General features: G+C 36.2%; 1 protein-coding gene across 16 annotated transcripts in view; it reads right to left on the bottom strand.

The window, feature by feature from the left end:
* The window catches only part of GPHN (gephyrin), a 667,615-nt gene that overhangs the window by 361,204 nt on the left and 288,446 nt on the right, over positions 1-17,965 (bottom strand). For 15 of the 16 annotated variants that reach the window (XM_032179254.3, XM_032179251.2, XM_032753695.2 and 12 more), the window contains exon 4: positions 3,401-3,493. In XM_032179254.3, the coding sequence (XP_032035145.1) occupies positions 3,401-3,493 (93 nt within the window). Of the gene's footprint in view, positions 1-3,400; positions 3,494-14,447; positions 14,545-17,965 lie in introns of those variants that run through there. The other variant, XM_032179255.2, reaches the window with a different exon arrangement.

Genomic DNA, 17,965 nt, shown 5'->3' on the forward strand with positions numbered 1-17,965 from the left:
AATCCATTTAAGAAACCTCTAATATAATTTTAACTATGTAGCTGCTATAGGTATATATGAATATAAGAGCACCTCAATAGTTTTCAAATAACTGAAAAACTTTAAGAATAAAATACTGCTCAATTTCTGAATAATGAAATATACAATGCCATGGAAACAGACACTTGTCAACCAGTAGTGCCAAAAAAGAAAAGAAAAAAAAACCTAGATACTAGAATAGCAGAAATTCAAGATTTCTGATTTATATAATATAGCGATGGAAGAGATCAAATATGAAGCTTACCCTATCAAAATTAAGAAATAATTTGACAAGATTCTAAAGACTTCATGGACATACTTTAAATCAAGTAAAAGGCTATAGTTGTCTATTTGGTATTACATGTAAAAAAGAAAAACTATCAAATGTGTCCCTTTGGTAGTTACATAAGTTACATAGCAACAAATAAAAAAAATTAACTCTTATAAATTAACTCTTACATAAAATACCAGGAATAGTTCTCATTGAACGGTCACAGCCACCTTGGTAAATAGGTGCTTTTATTTCCCTTGCTTTATAGAAAACTAAGGCACAGAGTGGTTAAATGACTAGTCTATTGAGGTGTAAGACAAAAATACATTTGGTCTTTGTTCTTGGTTCCTGACTTATTATAGAACTCATAAAACCCTTGGGAATTTCCTGAGTGATAGGAGTAGAGAGTGCCTTTTGTTATTCCTAACAAACCCTCTGTACCCCCTCACCCCGCCTTTTTTTTTTTTTTTTGAGACAGGGTCTCCCTCTGTCACCCAGGCTGGAGTGCAATGTTGCGACCTCTGCTTGCCGAAACCTCTACTCTCAGGTTCAAGTGATTCTCATGCCTCAGCTACCCGAGTAGCTGGGATTACAGGCGTGTGTCACCATGCCCAGCTAATTCTTTGTATTTTTAGTAAAGACATGGTCTCACTTTGTTGGCCAGGCTTGTCTTGAACTCCTGGCCTCAACTGATCCACCCGCCTGGGCCCCTCAAAGTGCTGGGATTACAGGTAGGAGCCACCATGCCAGGCCCAAACCTTTTCAGATCACACCTAAGTTTATGCTAATAAGATGACTTAGGGTGGGTGCCTAGATAGCCTCAGGATGGGGCTGGTCTGGTCATTGGAAAGGCTAAGTTATTATGAGCATTGGAATTTTCAGTTTCACCCACTGAGGGGCGGGGTTGGAGACTGAGCTCCATAAAATATCTTGGAACAATGGGATTCAGAGAGCTTCCAGAGTGATGAACACATCAAGGTGCTGGAGGGGCGCTAAATACTGAGAGGGGATGGAACCTCCTTGCCCCTATACCTTGCTCTGTGCATCTCCTGCATTTGGCTATTCCTAAATTGTATCCTTTATAGTAAACTGGTAAGCATAAGTAAAGTGTTTCCAGGAGTTTTTGGACCTATTCTAGCAAACTAGTGAATCTGAAAATGGGGGGAGTTTTGGGAACCAACTGACTTTGTAGTCAAGTAGGACAGAATTTTGAGTAGCCTGGGGATCTGGTACTTGCCACTGGCATGTGACGTGAAGGCAGTCTTGTGGATGGAGCCCTTAAATCTGCAGAGTCTAGTACTAATTCCTGGTAGGTAGTGTCAGAATTTAATTGAAATAAAAAGAAGGACATTTGATATCTGGAGAGTTGAAGAACTGGTTCGTCGAGTAAAAAAACCCACAAAGCATCAGAATTGAATTTTCAGCCCAGCATTTTGTATTAACTGGAAGCCCCGTAGGATACAAAACATTTTGTGATGTAAATTATTTCCCCACAATGAATTATCCAAGGAATTAAAAATAATACCGTTATTTGGTTATGAATTAATTTTCTGGTGACATTTTTTCTATTTTTCTGTTATGAAAAAATATGAAAATATCAAACCATCACACAACAAATAGGCATACGTAAACCCAAAGTGATTTACTAAAACACTTAAGACAGCACCCAAACTCCAAAAATCCATATCTTAACATAAGTAGTCAGTGTTTTTACAAAGAAACAAAACACAAGCACACCTCTGCAGGAGATGGCTTCCTTCCCAATTGTACTTTTTCAGTTAGTCACAGCATTAAAGAAATGTAAAACTTTGCCAAAGAACCACTAACTATAGAAGCCAGAAGCTAAATAAATTGTGTAAGGATGACTTCATGCAGTTGAAGTTAACCTCTTAATACGACTCGATTTTGATCGCTTTAAAAGCCAAAACTATTTTATTTAAAACCCTAATTATAATAATATCAAAAGTTTATGTACCACGGTTTTTATATAGAGGAACAGAAAAAAAATACTTTTTAAAATTGCATTTTCATATAGTAGAGCAGCAGTTCTCAAAGTTTGAAAGTATGGTCTATGGTCCAACAACAACATCTGCATCACCTGGGGCCTTGTTAGAAATACAGATTCTCAAGACCCATTGCAGCTTTACTGAATCAGAAACTCTAGGGGTGGGGGATCAAGCAATTTGTGTTTTAGTATAAGTCCTCTGGTTGATTCTGATGCAGGCTAAAGTTTGAAAACCATTGTACTATTATAAGAAGGCCAGTAATTATTTAATAGATGCAGAGCAAAAGTACCTTGTGGAATGTTAATAAGGTAGTAGATAAAATAGTGCACTGATTTGAAATAGAAAGACATAGTAAATATTAAGTTGAAACTGATCCAAGAAACACTTTTGGGGGGTTGGGGAGGTAAAGGAAACAATGTCACAAGTGGTGATGTAATTTTATGTATGGCTCTGAGGTGACAACTGTGGTTTATGGCTTCCTTAAAGAAAAAATACCCCCCCCCATATTAGTTAATAGTGCTTATTCTTCATTCTTTCCCTAATTTTTCTTCCTGTATATAAAATAGTTGAAGATGATTCCTGTGGTCTTAAACCTAGATATTAATCCTACTTTTGGGCTCATTAAATTCTGCATTTAAATGCTGTTCACATTTAGAATTGTGGAAAATATATCCCTTTTCAACCAAAGTACTGTAAAATCAGTATATTCTATTGCAGTCATCTTACTGTAATTTTAGACAAATGAAAAGGGTACCTCAAGAAAAGAATTGTATTGACAAAGCACATCAGACCAGATGCCATGCTAATCACCAGAATTCTGCTATCACTTCCTTTGGAAATGTGCCTGAAATTAGGCTGACACCAAGAAAATGACAGATTACCTTTGGACCAGTTTAATCTTCCTCACATTGTATCATTTCTAGTTTAAGCCCAAAGAAAAAAAGTCAGGAAACATTTATCCACAGCAAAATTTTCACATTATTAGAACTACAAGTCATTTGTTATGCCTAGCAAAGTTATAAAAATAATATAAATATAGTAAAAAGGATTAAAAAAACCATGATTAGTTTAATCCTTGAATATGAAAAGGCATGTACTATCTCACCTCTGGAGTGACATCTCGTGGTGCAAATCCTGTTCCTCCAGTTGTTAGTATCAAATTAAGTTCCTTTTCATCACACCAATCTATCAGGGTTTCCTGAAAGAAAACAATAGTATAGTCATGTGCAGAAAAACATGCCTAATTGCTCAAAACATCCCCGTCCTGGAACACTTTGTATTCAACGAGGAAACACAGATTCTTTTCAACAGTCAGTAAGAAAATTTCTAAGCACAATTCATGGAACAGTTTCACTCTTGATCAAAAGGCACTGAAATTTTGAGTACTTATTAATTATAGAAAATGAGGATGCAAGTATCAAATTCTTGAAAGTAAATAAAATATAAGAAAAACCATAAATAAAGATTTTATAAGTAATGGCTTATCTGAAGTTCTTTTCAGCCATTCAAAATGCACTACTATGACAGTTATAGAGATTAGAACTACATGTCATAAAATTTTGGAGCTAGAAGGGTCTGTAGCAGATTTGCCTCTTTATTTTCTAAAGAGACAACTGAAGTACAATGTGCTTAAATAATTTACAAAGTTACACACCTAGTTTGTAACAAAGTGAAACTAGGATCTCCATCTGCTGACTTTTCCTATTCTTGCTAATTCTATCAACCCATCCTACATTTTAGCTATTTGCTAAAAAGGGCAATTAAGTGCTCATTAAATTATAATCATATACTTGCATTGGTATTATATTGTTTCATTACGTTTTTACAATTCAGAGTCAAAATTTAAAAATATAATTTCATCATTTAATTGCCGATAACTGTTGTGTAATACAAATAGCAGGCTGATACCGAGATGTACAATACAGTCCCCGCAATTCTCAAACTCATCAGTGACACAAAATGTAGGATGATTATTTAGAATAAATCCAAGACCTAAAAAATGATTTTTTCCCTTTCTTTGCAGATTTGTGTTTTATTCTGGTATCACAGAAATGCAGAGCTCAGAGTTCCAAATGAAGGGAACTTTTCTGTGCAATGATTAATTAATGGCAACAAACTATTTTTAAAAACATAAATTGTAGATAACTGAGAGCCCATCTAAAGAACTTTGATCCCTGATATAGTTATAATTTTGTTCTGAGGAAAGCCCCTTAAAAATCAATGATTATTATAATAAAGGTGCTTATAAAGTGGTTTCATAAACTGAAGTTAAAACTTCAATTGTCTGTGCTTCATTTTAAAAAGCAGAAAAGCTTAAATACTCACTCTTATAAATAGCTCTCTATTCTTTCCGGTATATAAAAAAACCAGCCGGGCGCAGAGGCTCACCAAGCACTTTGGGAGGCCGAGGCGGGTGGATCACGTAAGGTCAGGAGCTCGAGAACAGCCTGGCCAACATGGCAAAACCCCATCTCTACTAAAAATACAAAAATTGGCCAGGCATGGTGGAGTGCGCCTGTAGTCCCAGCTACTCAGGAAATTGAGGCAAGAGAATCACTTGAACCTGGGAGGCGGAGGTTGCAGTGAGCTGAGATCATGCCACTGCGCTCCAGCCTGGGTGACAGAGTGAGACTCTGTCTGAAGAAAACAATAAACAAAAAAGAAAACCACGGTTGATACCACAACTCAGCAATGTGTAGATTAGCCATCTTTGTTTTCCGACTGATGTATCCTAGAACACCTTAGATCTCTTTGTAACATTCCTTTAAGTACTTCCATTATGGTAGTGAAATACCTGTGCCACAGTTTTCTCACCTCTGATCACAATCCATTTATATCAAATCTTGATAAAAAGTGATATGAAATCCAAGTTGCATCAGCAAAATATCTCAACACCAAAATGTTTATCTATATCAAATACCAACTTTCAGTATTAACATTAAGAGGGTATTCAAACTTTTCAAATTTTAAGATGCTAATAAAGATAGTAAAAATGGTCCCTTTATACTGAAGAATGCTCCTGTTTTGCCTCAGGCAATACTTCCTTATAACATAATTCATCTGTCGACTAAGTAAACATTTATGAAGTACCTACCATGTATTAAGTGTTAAAAGTTAAAAATAAGAGGAACACTGACTCAGATTTCAAAGAGCTAATAGTCAAGTAATGGTTCTCAACCTTGGGTGCACAACGGAATTATCTGCGGAGCTTTAAAAAATACTTGGGTCTCACCTCTTTGGTATAGCCTGGGCACTGGGATTTTTAAAAGCTTCCCAGGTAATTCTAAAATGTAGCCAGCAACTGAAAACTACTAGTCTAAGGAGACAATCTGTTCAATTACTCAAGGGTAAATTTCACAGATAGTTGGGTAGGCCCAAAAAGATTTCATACAGTTTAAAATCAGTTGGCCGGACGCAGTGGCTCACGCCTGTAATCCCAGCATTTTGGGAGGCCGAGGTGGGTGGATCACGAGGTCAGGAGTTCGAGGCCACCCAGGCCAAGATGGTGAAACGCCGTCTGTACTAAAAATACAAAAATTAGCCGGGCACGGTGGTGGGTGCCTCTAATCCCAGCTACTCGGGAGGCTGAGGCAGGAGAATCGCTTGAACCAGGGAGGCGGAGGTTGCAGTGAGCCAAGAATGTGCTACTGCACTCTAGCCTGGGTGACACAGCAAGACTCCGTCTCAAACAAACAAACAAAAATCAGTTTTACTACAGTAATATTACTAAAGTTTTTCTATTTCCAGGATGGATAACTGGTAACACTTAATGTATAGATTTCTTTCACTTGAATAACATTTGTTATCTTGAGAGCAATTAAGAACCTATTCAAGCATTTGGGAGGTAATATTTTGTTGGCCAAAATAGCTAATGTGATATATGGCAGACTTCATGTGAGCAAAAATTTTAGTAAGGCTTTTAGATTTTAAGACAAAATAGAAATCCTATCATTCAGTCACTTGTTTTTCAAAACAAAATAATTCTTCCTCACACACCAGTATAGAATACCAGTTTTCCAGGCTCCTAGTTGTCATGCATCTGATTCATTAATTCAATTAACAAGAAAATATTTCAGGGCAAACTTTTATTCAGGTACTTCCTTAGAGAACAGCAATGCAAAGATAAATAAGGCAGTGTCTCTGGTCTCAAGGATTCAGTCAAGTAGAGGAGCTCTTAGTCTATAGTTGTCTAGAATCTTGTTACTAGAAGTATGATCTGAGAACTGGCACCAGCAGTGTCACGGAATTAGAAATACATAATTTGAAGTTCCATCCAAGATCTACTGAATCAGAAGCTGCATTTTAAGAAAGATACCTCAAGGTGATATATGGATACATATTAAACTGAACTATGTGCCACATTAGATACTGAGTCTTTTTATTCTATCATGTTAAAAAAGCAGTTTGTCTTAGCTATTTACTGTACCAACTTATTAAATTTATCTTATTTAACTTAGTAATTTATCTTAGCTTAGTTAGAAAGCAATTTATCTTGCCATATTTGTTTCTGCACCTGTTAGATCCACTTTATTCTGAGAAAACTTTAATATTCAGCTGCCTCTACCAAATAAGAGGTCATTGAAGATTTTTTCATGAAAGCAACTTATGAAAAGTCCCTCTGCATCTGTTGCAAAAGTGAGGCTGAGGACATTGTTTATTTTAGTGATTAACTTTTCCTTATGTGGAGGATATTTCTTTAAAAAATTATTGCCTTGCATTTCTAGTATTGCATTCCATTCATCTTTAGTAGAATGAAGGTGTATCACAAAAATTCCCCTCCTAATATCTCATAAAATCAACATAAAAGAGTAAAAACTAGAAGAAAAACCTCCATAAGCAACAACCAAATAAGCAATCGACATAGCTTCATAAGTCTCAAAGGTTAGATGGTTAAGGACAGAAACAAAAGATCTTTGAGACACAGAGTTCACCATTTTGAGGCTCCTAATGCTACTCTGGACTCCAAAGAGGTCATAATGGTGAATTCTCGAAATCTTAAAAATTCTCATGAATACCTCTAAATCTACAGAGATGCAAACTAAAAGAGACTCCATATCTTTTTCTTATTGTAAGCAGCTTCTATAAGAAACATGCAATGGAGGGCTGATGGCATTCAAGATGAAGATTCTAGAAACGAATGCACACTGAATTGGAAAACTAATCTTAAACTTGATGACACTCCCCACATAATCATGAGCTAAACCCTTATCTAGGAAGAAAGATTCTAGCACTGGACATTAATAAAATTTCAGAAGAGCAGAGTATTCCAACAAAGACTATATGTTGTCTCTGGTTTCTTGCTTCCCCTATTTTTTTTTCTGTACAAGTTCCAGATCTGATACAGTCTGGGCTGACTTTTTGTTTTTCTTCCTACATCTCTGCAACAAGTTTGAAATAAGCACTAGTTTGAGGATTGGATATTGTTTTATCAGTTTTTTTCTGAAAATCATATAATAAACAGAAATTTGAAGGTAAGGAGAGAGTAGGTGGGAAGAAATGTAATAGTGCAAACATCCTTATCTTTCATAGCAAGGATTCAACCAATCCTGTCTAAGGTTTAACACATAGTTAACATATGACTGTAACCTATTAATGATTTTCCTATTTTTTTAAAATTTAGAGGGATTTCAGCATATAATATCTCTTGTAATAAAAAATAGTTATTTCAAAGTCAATAGGCTCTTTTACTCAGTTCCCTTTTCTTCTGTTTAAGTGTAAATAAATGCTACAGTATATTAGCTTCAGAAAATTATCCTAATGTTTATATAGCTATGTCTTTCACTCATTTAAACATCCATACATTCTTCTAGCTACATAATACGCATAGAAAGATGTTGGAATGTTTTATAAACAATGTTAAATATTGATTACTCTTGGGTAGTTAGCCTTGAAGTACATTTTATTTTTTTACTGCCTTTTTACATTTTTGCCTTGTTTGAATTCTTTGTAATTTGTATGTATCATTAAAAAATAAAGGGATTTCAATAGCCAACATGGTCCTAAGCAAAAAAACAAAAACAAAAAACAAAAACAAAAAAATAAAGCTGGAGGCATCCTGCTACCTGACTTTGAACTATACTATAGGGCTACAGTAACCAAAACAGCATGGTATTGGTACAAAAAGACACATGGACCAATGGAACAGAATAGAGAACCTTAAAATAAGACTGCACACCTACAACTGTCTGATCTTTGACAAACCTGACAAAAACAAGCAATGGGGACAGAACAGAGAATCCAGAAATAAGACCACACACTTACAACTCTCTGACCTTTGACATATGTGACAAAAAGAAGCAACAACCTATTCAATAAAAGGTGCTGGGAGAACTGGCTAGCCATACGCGGAAAACTGAAACTGGACCCCTTCCTTACACCATATACAAAAATTAACTCAAGATGGATTAAAGACTTAAATATAAAACCCAAAACTATTAACACCCTGGAAGACAACTTAGGCAATACCATTTAGGACATAGGCATGGGCAAAGAATTCATGACAAAGAAACTAAAAGCAATTGCAACAAAAGCAAAAATTGACAAATGGGATTCAATTAAACTAAAGAGCTTCTGCATAGCAAAAGAAACTATCAAAAAAGTAAACAGACAACCTACAGAATGGGAGACAATTTTTTTGCAAACTATGAATCTGACAAAGGTCTAATATCCAGCATTTGCAAGGAACTTAAATAAATTTACAAGGAAAAAACCCATTAAAAAGTGGGGAAAGGACATGAACAGACACTTCTCAAAAGAAGACATACATGTGTCCTATAAGCATATGAACAAAAGCTCAACATCACTGATTAGCAAAATGCAAATCAAAACAATGAGATATCATCTCATGCAAGTCAGAATGACTATTACTAAAAAGTCAAATAATAACAGATACTGGCAAGGTTGTGGAGAAAAAGGGACACTTTGTTGGTGGGAGTTTAAATTAGTTCAACCATTGTGGAAGACAGTGTCGCAATTCCTCAAAGACCTACAGACAGAAATACCATTCGACCCAGAAATCTCATTACTGAGTATATACCCAAATGATTATAAATCATTATATTATAAAGACACACGCACATGTATGTTCATTGCAGCACTATTCACAATAGCAAAGACATGGAAACAACCCAAATGCCCATCAATGACAGACTGAATAAAGAAAATGTGGTACCTATACACCATGCAATACTATGCAGCCACAAAAAACAATGAGATCATGTTCTTTGCAGGGACATGGATGGAGCTGGATCCCATTATCCTTAGCAAACTAATGCAGGAACAGAAAGCCAAATACCACTTGTTGTGACTTAGAAGTGGAAGCTAAATGATGAGAACACATGGGGGAACAACACAAACTCGAGCATGTTGAAGGGTAGAGGGTGAGAGGAGGGAGAGAAGCAGGAAATATAACTAATGGGTACTAGGCTTAATAACCTGGTGATGAAATAATCTGTACAACCAACCCTCATGACACGTTTACCTATGTAACAAACCTACACATTCTACACATGTACCCCTAAACTTCAATTTAAAGTTAAAAAAATAGAGGGATTATAAACATTTATTCATTCTTCATTCTGATACTTAGTACTCATGGTCAGTAAGTTTAGAAATAAATTTTATACTTAATAATTACACATATACTACTGTGGTAAATTAAATATGGTCATACAGTCATTGTAAATCCTCCTGTCAGGAGGTGGGGTCTATTTCCACAACCTTGCAACTGAGCTGGATTTCTGACCTGATTTGATCAATGGAATGGGCCAATAAGTCATGGTATGGCAGTTCTGAAGCCTAGGTTTCAAAAGGTTTCCATTCTTCTGTCTTCACTCTTTGGTAAACTTCTACTATCATGTCAGGAAGGCTGGGCTAGACAATGGAATGATGGGTGACCATTTGGAGAGAAAGGTCTAGTGGAATAGCCAGCACCAAGGTCCCACACATCTGAGTGAGGCTTAGATTCTCCAGACCCAACTGAGGTGACATTATTTCAGCTACATGAGTGACCTTAGAGTCATGTGGATGAAATAATGAGACGAGAAGAAGATATTCCCACTCAGAAAGCTTAGACTTGTGAAAAATAACAAATCACTATATGTGTTAAAGCCACCAAATTTTGTGGTGGTTTTTAATGTAACAATACAATACAAAAACAACTAATTTCACAGTTAACATTTTGGCATCCTCTTCTTTTTCTATTTCCAATTTATATTTCATTAGTGATAAGTTTATATTTTATAAAAAGCTTCAGAATAGTTCTAAAGGTCAGCTTGATGTGTTATATTTAAATAAATTGGCACAAAGTCTTAAGAATATGATTATATAAGTTAATTTTCAGTTTAAGAAAACATGCAAATACCTAGTACGTGCAATGACTATGCCTAGCATGTGTCATAAATATATATATGTATACACATCCACAAACACACATATATATTATTTTAAAAACCATGACAAATGTGCTTGATGTTACAGACATCAGAGATATGAACAAATTAATATAACATAATAGATCAGTATATTATGATGTTATTAGAGATTGTATACCCTTTTTAAGAAAACTGTTTCGGAAATACTACATGTATTTATAAATATATCATGTTTTCTTTACATTTACATTATTTAACAATAAAAAACATCATTATAGAAATTTTTAGCAAAATTATTGTTGCCAAAGAGTAAACAACTCATCAAAGAGAAAAACAGGGACAGTAATAGAGCTAAGAGAGAGTAAGTTTACATAAGTCATCATTCTCTGTATCTATCTGGAGCCTTATACTCATCCATTGTAAAAGACATGTATTCTGTCTCAATCTCTTTGAGTTCAGCTTTGATTTTGGTTATTTCTTGTCTTCCGCTAGCTTTGGGATTTGTTTGCTCTTGGTTCTCTAGTTCTTTTTAGTTGTGATGTTAGACTGTTAACTGGAGATTTTTCTAACTTTTTGATGTGGGCATTTAGTGCTATAAATTTCCTTCTTAACGCTGCCTTATCTGTGTCCCAGAGATTCTGGTATGTTATATCTTTGTTCACATTAGTTTCAAAGAACTTATTGATTTTTGCCTTAATTTCATTATTTACCGAACAGTCATTAAGGAGCAGATTATTCAGTTTCCATGTAACTGTACAGTTGTGAGTAAATTTCTCAGTCTTAATTTCTAATTTGATTGCACTGTGGTCCTAGAGATTGTTTGTTATGATTTCAGTTCTTTTGTATTTCCTCAAGAGTGTTTTACTTCTGATGATGTGATCAATTTTAGGGCATATGCCATGTGACAATAAGAAGAATGTAAATTCTGTTGTTTTTGTGTGGAGAGTTCTGTAGATATCTATCAGGTCCATTTGACTCAGGGCTGAGTTCAGGACCTGAATATTTGTTAATTTTCTTTCTCAGTGATCTGTCTAATATTGTCAGTGGGGTGTTAAAGACTTCCACTATTATTGTGTGGGAGTCTAACTGTCTTTGAAGGTCCCTAAGAACCTACTTTATGAATGTGGGTGCTCCTGTGTTGGTGCATATATATTTAGGATATTTAGATCTTCTTGTTGATTTGAACCTTTTACTGTTACCTAATGCCCTTCTTTGTCTTTTTTAACCTTTGTTGGTTTAAAGTTTGTTTTGTCAGAAAGTAGAACTGCAACTCTTATCATTTTCTGTTTTCCATTTGCTTGGTAGATTAGTTTCCATCCCTTTTTTCTGAACCAATGTTTGCCACTGTATATGTGAGATGGGTCTCCTGAAGACAGCATATCAATCGGTCTTGGTTCTTTATCCAGTTTGCAACTCTGTGTTTTTAATTGGGGCATTTAGCCCATTTACATTTAAGGTCAGTATTGTTATGTGTGGATTTGATCCAGTCATCATGATGTTAGCTGGTTACTTTGCAGACATATGTGGTTGCTTTCTAGTGTCACTGATCTGTGCACTTCAATGTGTTTTTGTAGTGGCTGGTAATGGTCTTTCCTTTCCACATTTAGTGCTTCCTTCAGGAGCTCTTGTAAGGTAGGTCTGGTAGTAACAGATTTCCTTAGCATTTGCTTGTCTGAAAAGGATCTTGTTTCTCCTTTGCTTATAAAGTTTAGTTTGGGCAGATATGAAATTCTGGATTGGAATTCCATTTAAGAATACTGAATATTGGGCCCCAGTCTTTTCTAGCTTGTAGGGTTTCAACTGAGATGTCTGCTGTTAGTTGGATGGGCTTCCCTTTGTAGGTAACCTGACCTTTCACTCTAGCTGCCTTTAACATGTTTTCATTTTTACTTGGGAGAATCTGATGATTACCTGTCTTGGGGATGATCTTCATGTGAAGTATCTTATTGGAGTTCTCTGCATTTCCTGAATTTGAATGTTGGCCTCTCTAGCTAGGTTGGGGAAATTCTCATGGATGATACCTGAAACATGTTTTCCAAGTTGGTTCCATTATCCCCATCTCTTTCAGAGACACCAATCAGTCGCAGATTCAATCTCTTTACATAATCCCATATTTCTTGGAAGTTTTGTTCATTCCTTTTCATGCTTTTTTCCCTTTCTATTCTTGTCTGCCTATCTTATTTCAGAAAGCCAGCCTTTAAGCTCTGAGATTCTTTCCTCAGCTTGTTCTATTCTGCTATTAATAATTGTGATTGCATTATGAACTTCCTGCAGTGTGTTTTTCAGCTCTATCAGGTTGGTTATGTTCTTTTCAGTACTGGCTATTTTGTCTGTCAACTCCTGCCATGTTTTATCATGATTTTTACCTTCTTTGCACTGAGTTTCAACATACTCCTGTAGCTCAATGATCTTCATTTCTACCCATATTCTGAATTCTATTTCTATCATTTCAGCCATCTGAGCCATGTTCTGGCCCCTTGCTGGAGAGATGGTGTGGTCATCTGGAAGAAAGAAGGCACTCTAGCTTTTTGAGTTTTCAGCATTCTTGCACTGATTCTTTCTCATCTTTGTGGGCTTATCTATCTTCAATCTTTGAGGTTGCTGACCTTTGGATTTTTTTCTTTTATCCTATTTGATAACCTTGAGGGTTTGATTATGGTATAAGATGCATTCAGCTGACTGGAAGAATCCAATCTTGTTTTTGGAACATTTTAGGAGGCCAATGCTCAGCTCCCAACTCCTGGACTGTGTGCTCTAACTCTGGGGGACTTGCATTGGGCCCCAGTTTTGACCTCTTTGAGGTTGAGTCCATTGTACTGGGGGTTCTGAGGTGCAGCATCCGCAGAAGAGTGCTAACAGATGCACGGGTGCCTGCCTCCCTGCAGGTGTTCACCATAGTGGTGGAGGCAACACAGCTGGTGGGGGATGGGGGGCCCTTGCTAGAGACTGTGCTGCTGCACTGGAGGTGGTGTTGGCTTGGGGGTGGGGTGCTGACCAGCACAGATCTGGGTGCCTTCTCTGTGCCCCTCAAATAAGAGTGATTGTTCAGGGTGTGGGATGATCTGCTGTTCTCTGTGCAATGTTAGTGCAAGGGCGGGGTGCTGGCAGGAGTGAGACTTGCCAGCTCTGTGCTTACCAAGGGTGTCTGCAATGGTGGTCAGCAAGGGAGGAGGGAAGACTGCATTCCTGTGTGCTGTCTGGGCAAGTAAAGCAAAAGCCACCTGTGCAGACATGCATCAGCAAAGTGATGTGGGGAGTGCCACGGGTCTGGGAAAGCTGCACAGGTTGGGGAGGGAGCATGCGGGCTGGTGCGTGGCCATAGGGATGCCTCATCGAAACTCTCTACTGGCTAGGCATGGTCCATCAGTGCTGAAGCTATGGCGTGGGTACCCAGGGACCTCAAGACTGCCCTGCCAGCAGGCATGGCCAGGCTAGGGCCCCAGGATAGGCCAGCAGACCAAGGGGTGCTCAGGTCAGACCAGCCCTGTCTGCTGCGCAAGACTGCCCTGGACAGATCGGGTCCAACAGTTCCCCTAGGACTAAAGTCTCTTATGGGAGCAAGTCAAGTCTAGGGGGATGGCTGTCCCTGGACATGCTCCACTACAGTTACTTCTGCACCAAACCCTCTGGGCTCCACATCAGCTGGCTTGCTGCCCTTAAGACTTCCCTAAGTAACTCTCCCTGCCACCTTATGTGTCTGTGGTGGTTTAGGGGTCCCCTCCTGCTGGGGTTCCAGAGGCCCATGGTGAGAGCAGGTTGCTCCTTGCCAGTTCAACTCACCCTTGCTCCTGGAGCTGTTGTGGTTCAAAAATGAGTCCTGGTGCACAAAAGTCCATGCAGCGTTCCCAGCTTTCTCTTCCTTTAGCCTAGCTTCTGTGTCTTCGCTTGGTCCACTCTTGATGCCTTCCCTGTAAAGATCTGTTAAAAGCACGCCTGTTGTCTCAGTATTTCCATGGGAGCTGTTCCACTTGTCTGTGTCTAGTCGGCCATCTTGCCCTTGCCCCTGCAAACCATTCTTTTAGTGTTTTTGTTGCCATTTGTTTGAATTCAGTTATAAAATAATTATAAAAGTTATTAATTTGAGTTTATAGTAGGCACTATTAGCAAAACATACACAAAAAATTAAACGTGGTATAAATATTTGATTAGAAATGGTACTTTTCCCTAATATTATAACTTTGACTTCAGTAAAAAAAATTATATAAAGGAATCAGACTGTCAGTGAGGGTAGTTTATAGAACTCTTAAACTAGTTATTCTACTATCTACTATTAAATTGATACTGTATAACCCATAAAAAATGCTAAGCTAAAACACTGAATTATCTTTAGTGCAGTTTCTGTCTTGTAGTCAAAGATAATTTTCCAGAGCAAAATCTTGAATATTTTCTAATTTTCCTTTCATTCTACATATAATTTCAACATGCATGGATACATTAATATGTTCCAACAATAAACAATGTAAAAACTTCTCAAACACAAATAAGTAGGAATAAATTTTGTTGGTGTAGAAGCCAATTCAACCTGCTTTATAGAGCTGGATTAGTTTTATTTAATGATGCTATATGTTTACTAAATGATTTCACTGGCTCAGGTGGGGTCCTAAATTTAAAGAAGATACTTAAAGAAGATACCCTGAAACACTTTTCAGCTACTTTCTTTTTCACTTCTTAAATTTCTATTTGGTTCTTTTTAATAGTTTCTATTTTTTTCTGCTAAGATTTCCTATCTCTTCACTTATTACAAGCATATGTTCCTTTACTGCTTGATTATGATTATAGAAGCTGCTTTAGAATTTTTGTCTGTTAATTACAATAGGTGGGTCATCCTGGGGTTAGTCTCAATTGATTATCTTTTCTCTCAAGAGTGGGTCATGTTTACTTGTTTCTTTGTGAAATAATTTCAGACTATATGCTGGACACTGAATGATATGTTGAATAGACACTGGATTTTGTTATAATATTGATTTTTTAAAATTTTACTAAGCAGTGACTTCGGCAGGCCTAACTGCAAACTCTGCTATGCAGAGGATGGCAATTCAAATTTCAGTCCAATCCCTTCAGCCCTAGTTGTGCTGTTTGTAGTCCACCCAGCTCATTCGTGGCTCAGAGGTCGGCCAGAAATATAGGGAGTTTATTTACAGAATTTCAGGCTCCCCTCTTTGGCTCTCTCCTTTCTAGGATTTCCCTTTTTACTTTAATATAGCTATAGTTTTCCCAAGCCATTCTTGTAGCCAATAAGCCAGCAGGTTTTAGCTGCCAGTTAGGCCAGACTGGGGTCTGCTCTCAGGTTAAAAGTTGTAAGAATGGGATAATCAACCAGTGCCTACTTTCAAATGGTAGAATCTGTCTACTTTATAGATCACTCTCCAGTGCTTTCAGATAGTTATTGTTTCTTTGTTTGGTTTAGAGTTTATAATAGTTACTTGTGATACAGATAGGAGCTCTGATAGGAGCTATTCAACTATACTGGAATGAAGCTTACTCTCAAAGTAGCTTAAACACCTATTATTTTATTTGTCAATAAAATGTAGTATCAAATCCATGAGTTTGGCATTTCAAGCCATTTTACTCACTGCTCTAGAATATGCAATATGGAAAAAATGGATGACTATGTGTAAGAGATTTAATTAAATGTATCAGCTGTTATACAATGTAAACTAGGTTCTAGAAATGACAGTTGGTGAAAAATATATTTTCTATATTTTAATCTGTTCTTATATTTTGTTTTTTTTTTTTTTTGCCAAATGTAAGAGTAGTCTTAAGTGATTTTTATGATTCTTAAAATACATGCTTACTAAAAAGACCAAAAATAATTCAATCCACAAAAAAGTATAAGGAAATTTAAAAATCACGAACGTTTTATTAGACAACCAATTTTAAACCTTTGTTGACCATACATCCATAAATATTTTCAGGCATAAAAAAATACACACACATGAATTTTTTTCTGTCCTTCCAAGAATGACAAATCCTTTCTTTTTTTACGTTTTATTTTTAGATTCAGGAGTGCATGTTCAGGTTTGTTACATGGGTATATTGCACGATGCTGAGGTTTGGGCTTCTAATGATCTCATTGCCCAAGTAGTGAACATAGTACCCAATAGGTAGTTTTTCAATCCTTGTCCCCACTCTGCTCCTCCCTGCTTCTGAAATCCCCAGGGTTTATTGTTTCCACACATGGATGTTTTAATTTGCATTTTCAATTTGACAATATGTCATAAATAATCAATCTGTATTAATAAATGTAGTTCACTATAATGATTTTAAGTCTGCACAACATTCTGTATACCTTAAAAACTTTTAGTTTTTCGCATTGACAAACTGTTTACCTTTATAAATTTTCTGACAGTAAGGCAGGGAAGTAGAAGCAGAGGTGACAGAAAAGGAATAGGTTTAGGAGCAACACAGACTTGGGTACCCATTCCAGTTTTAGTCTACTTACTAGCTTTGTGCTCATAGGCAAGTTATTGAAACTTGGACCACCATTAGGAGAATGAAAGGAAATGAGAACAGAAAGCATCTGATATAAATTTGGGTACATAACAGGAACTAAAAAATTAAGTGCCTCTTTGTATGTACACATACACACACACAAAGATTATAAAACTATTATGAAAGCAAAGGTACTTGGCCAAATCATATTACTACTGACTTCTGTATATACCAAAATTTGATGTGAGAATACATCTTCATATTAATATTATATATTAGTAAGAAAAAGAAGAATTTCTGTGATAGTTTTATTACCTTGTCTCAAACATCAATGACATATTTTTGACAAAGTTTCACACATAATGTCACTTTTCCTTTGAACATTTTTTTCCATGATGAATATAGCTAGACAAATAATTAGACATGGATAATATATATTATGTAATTAATTAACTTCTATTAATACTTAAAAAATCTTTAACAAAAAACATCTGGAAACAGTTTTATTATTTAGTTCACTAATATTTAGCCCTATGGAGAATACAGAGGTCTGGTTTTCAAATAATTTTTAATAATAGTCACTATGGTTTAGTTTTCCAGTAGTAAAGAAATACTGGTACTATAGATGTTACTATAGACTTTATATGTCTATATAAATACATGTATTTATATGTAAAGAGTAGTGGAGGAAATTCATTTTAGTAAGGTTAAAGAAGTATAATAATTTGATGGAACTTTAGCCAAGACTTCTGTGTAAAGATATTATATAATAATTAGTAAGAGGAACAATAGAACACTGATCTATCTATAGGCAGCAAAAAATAGCAAAAAGACAGGTAGATTTAATCTATCTTTTCAAAGAGAGC

Source organism: Hylobates moloch, unplaced genomic scaffold, assembly GCF_009828535.3.
Source record: "Hylobates moloch isolate HMO894 unplaced genomic scaffold, HMol_V3 SCAFFOLD_16, whole genome shotgun sequence".
NCBI lineage: Eukaryota > Metazoa > Chordata > Mammalia > Primates > Hylobatidae > Hylobates > Hylobates moloch.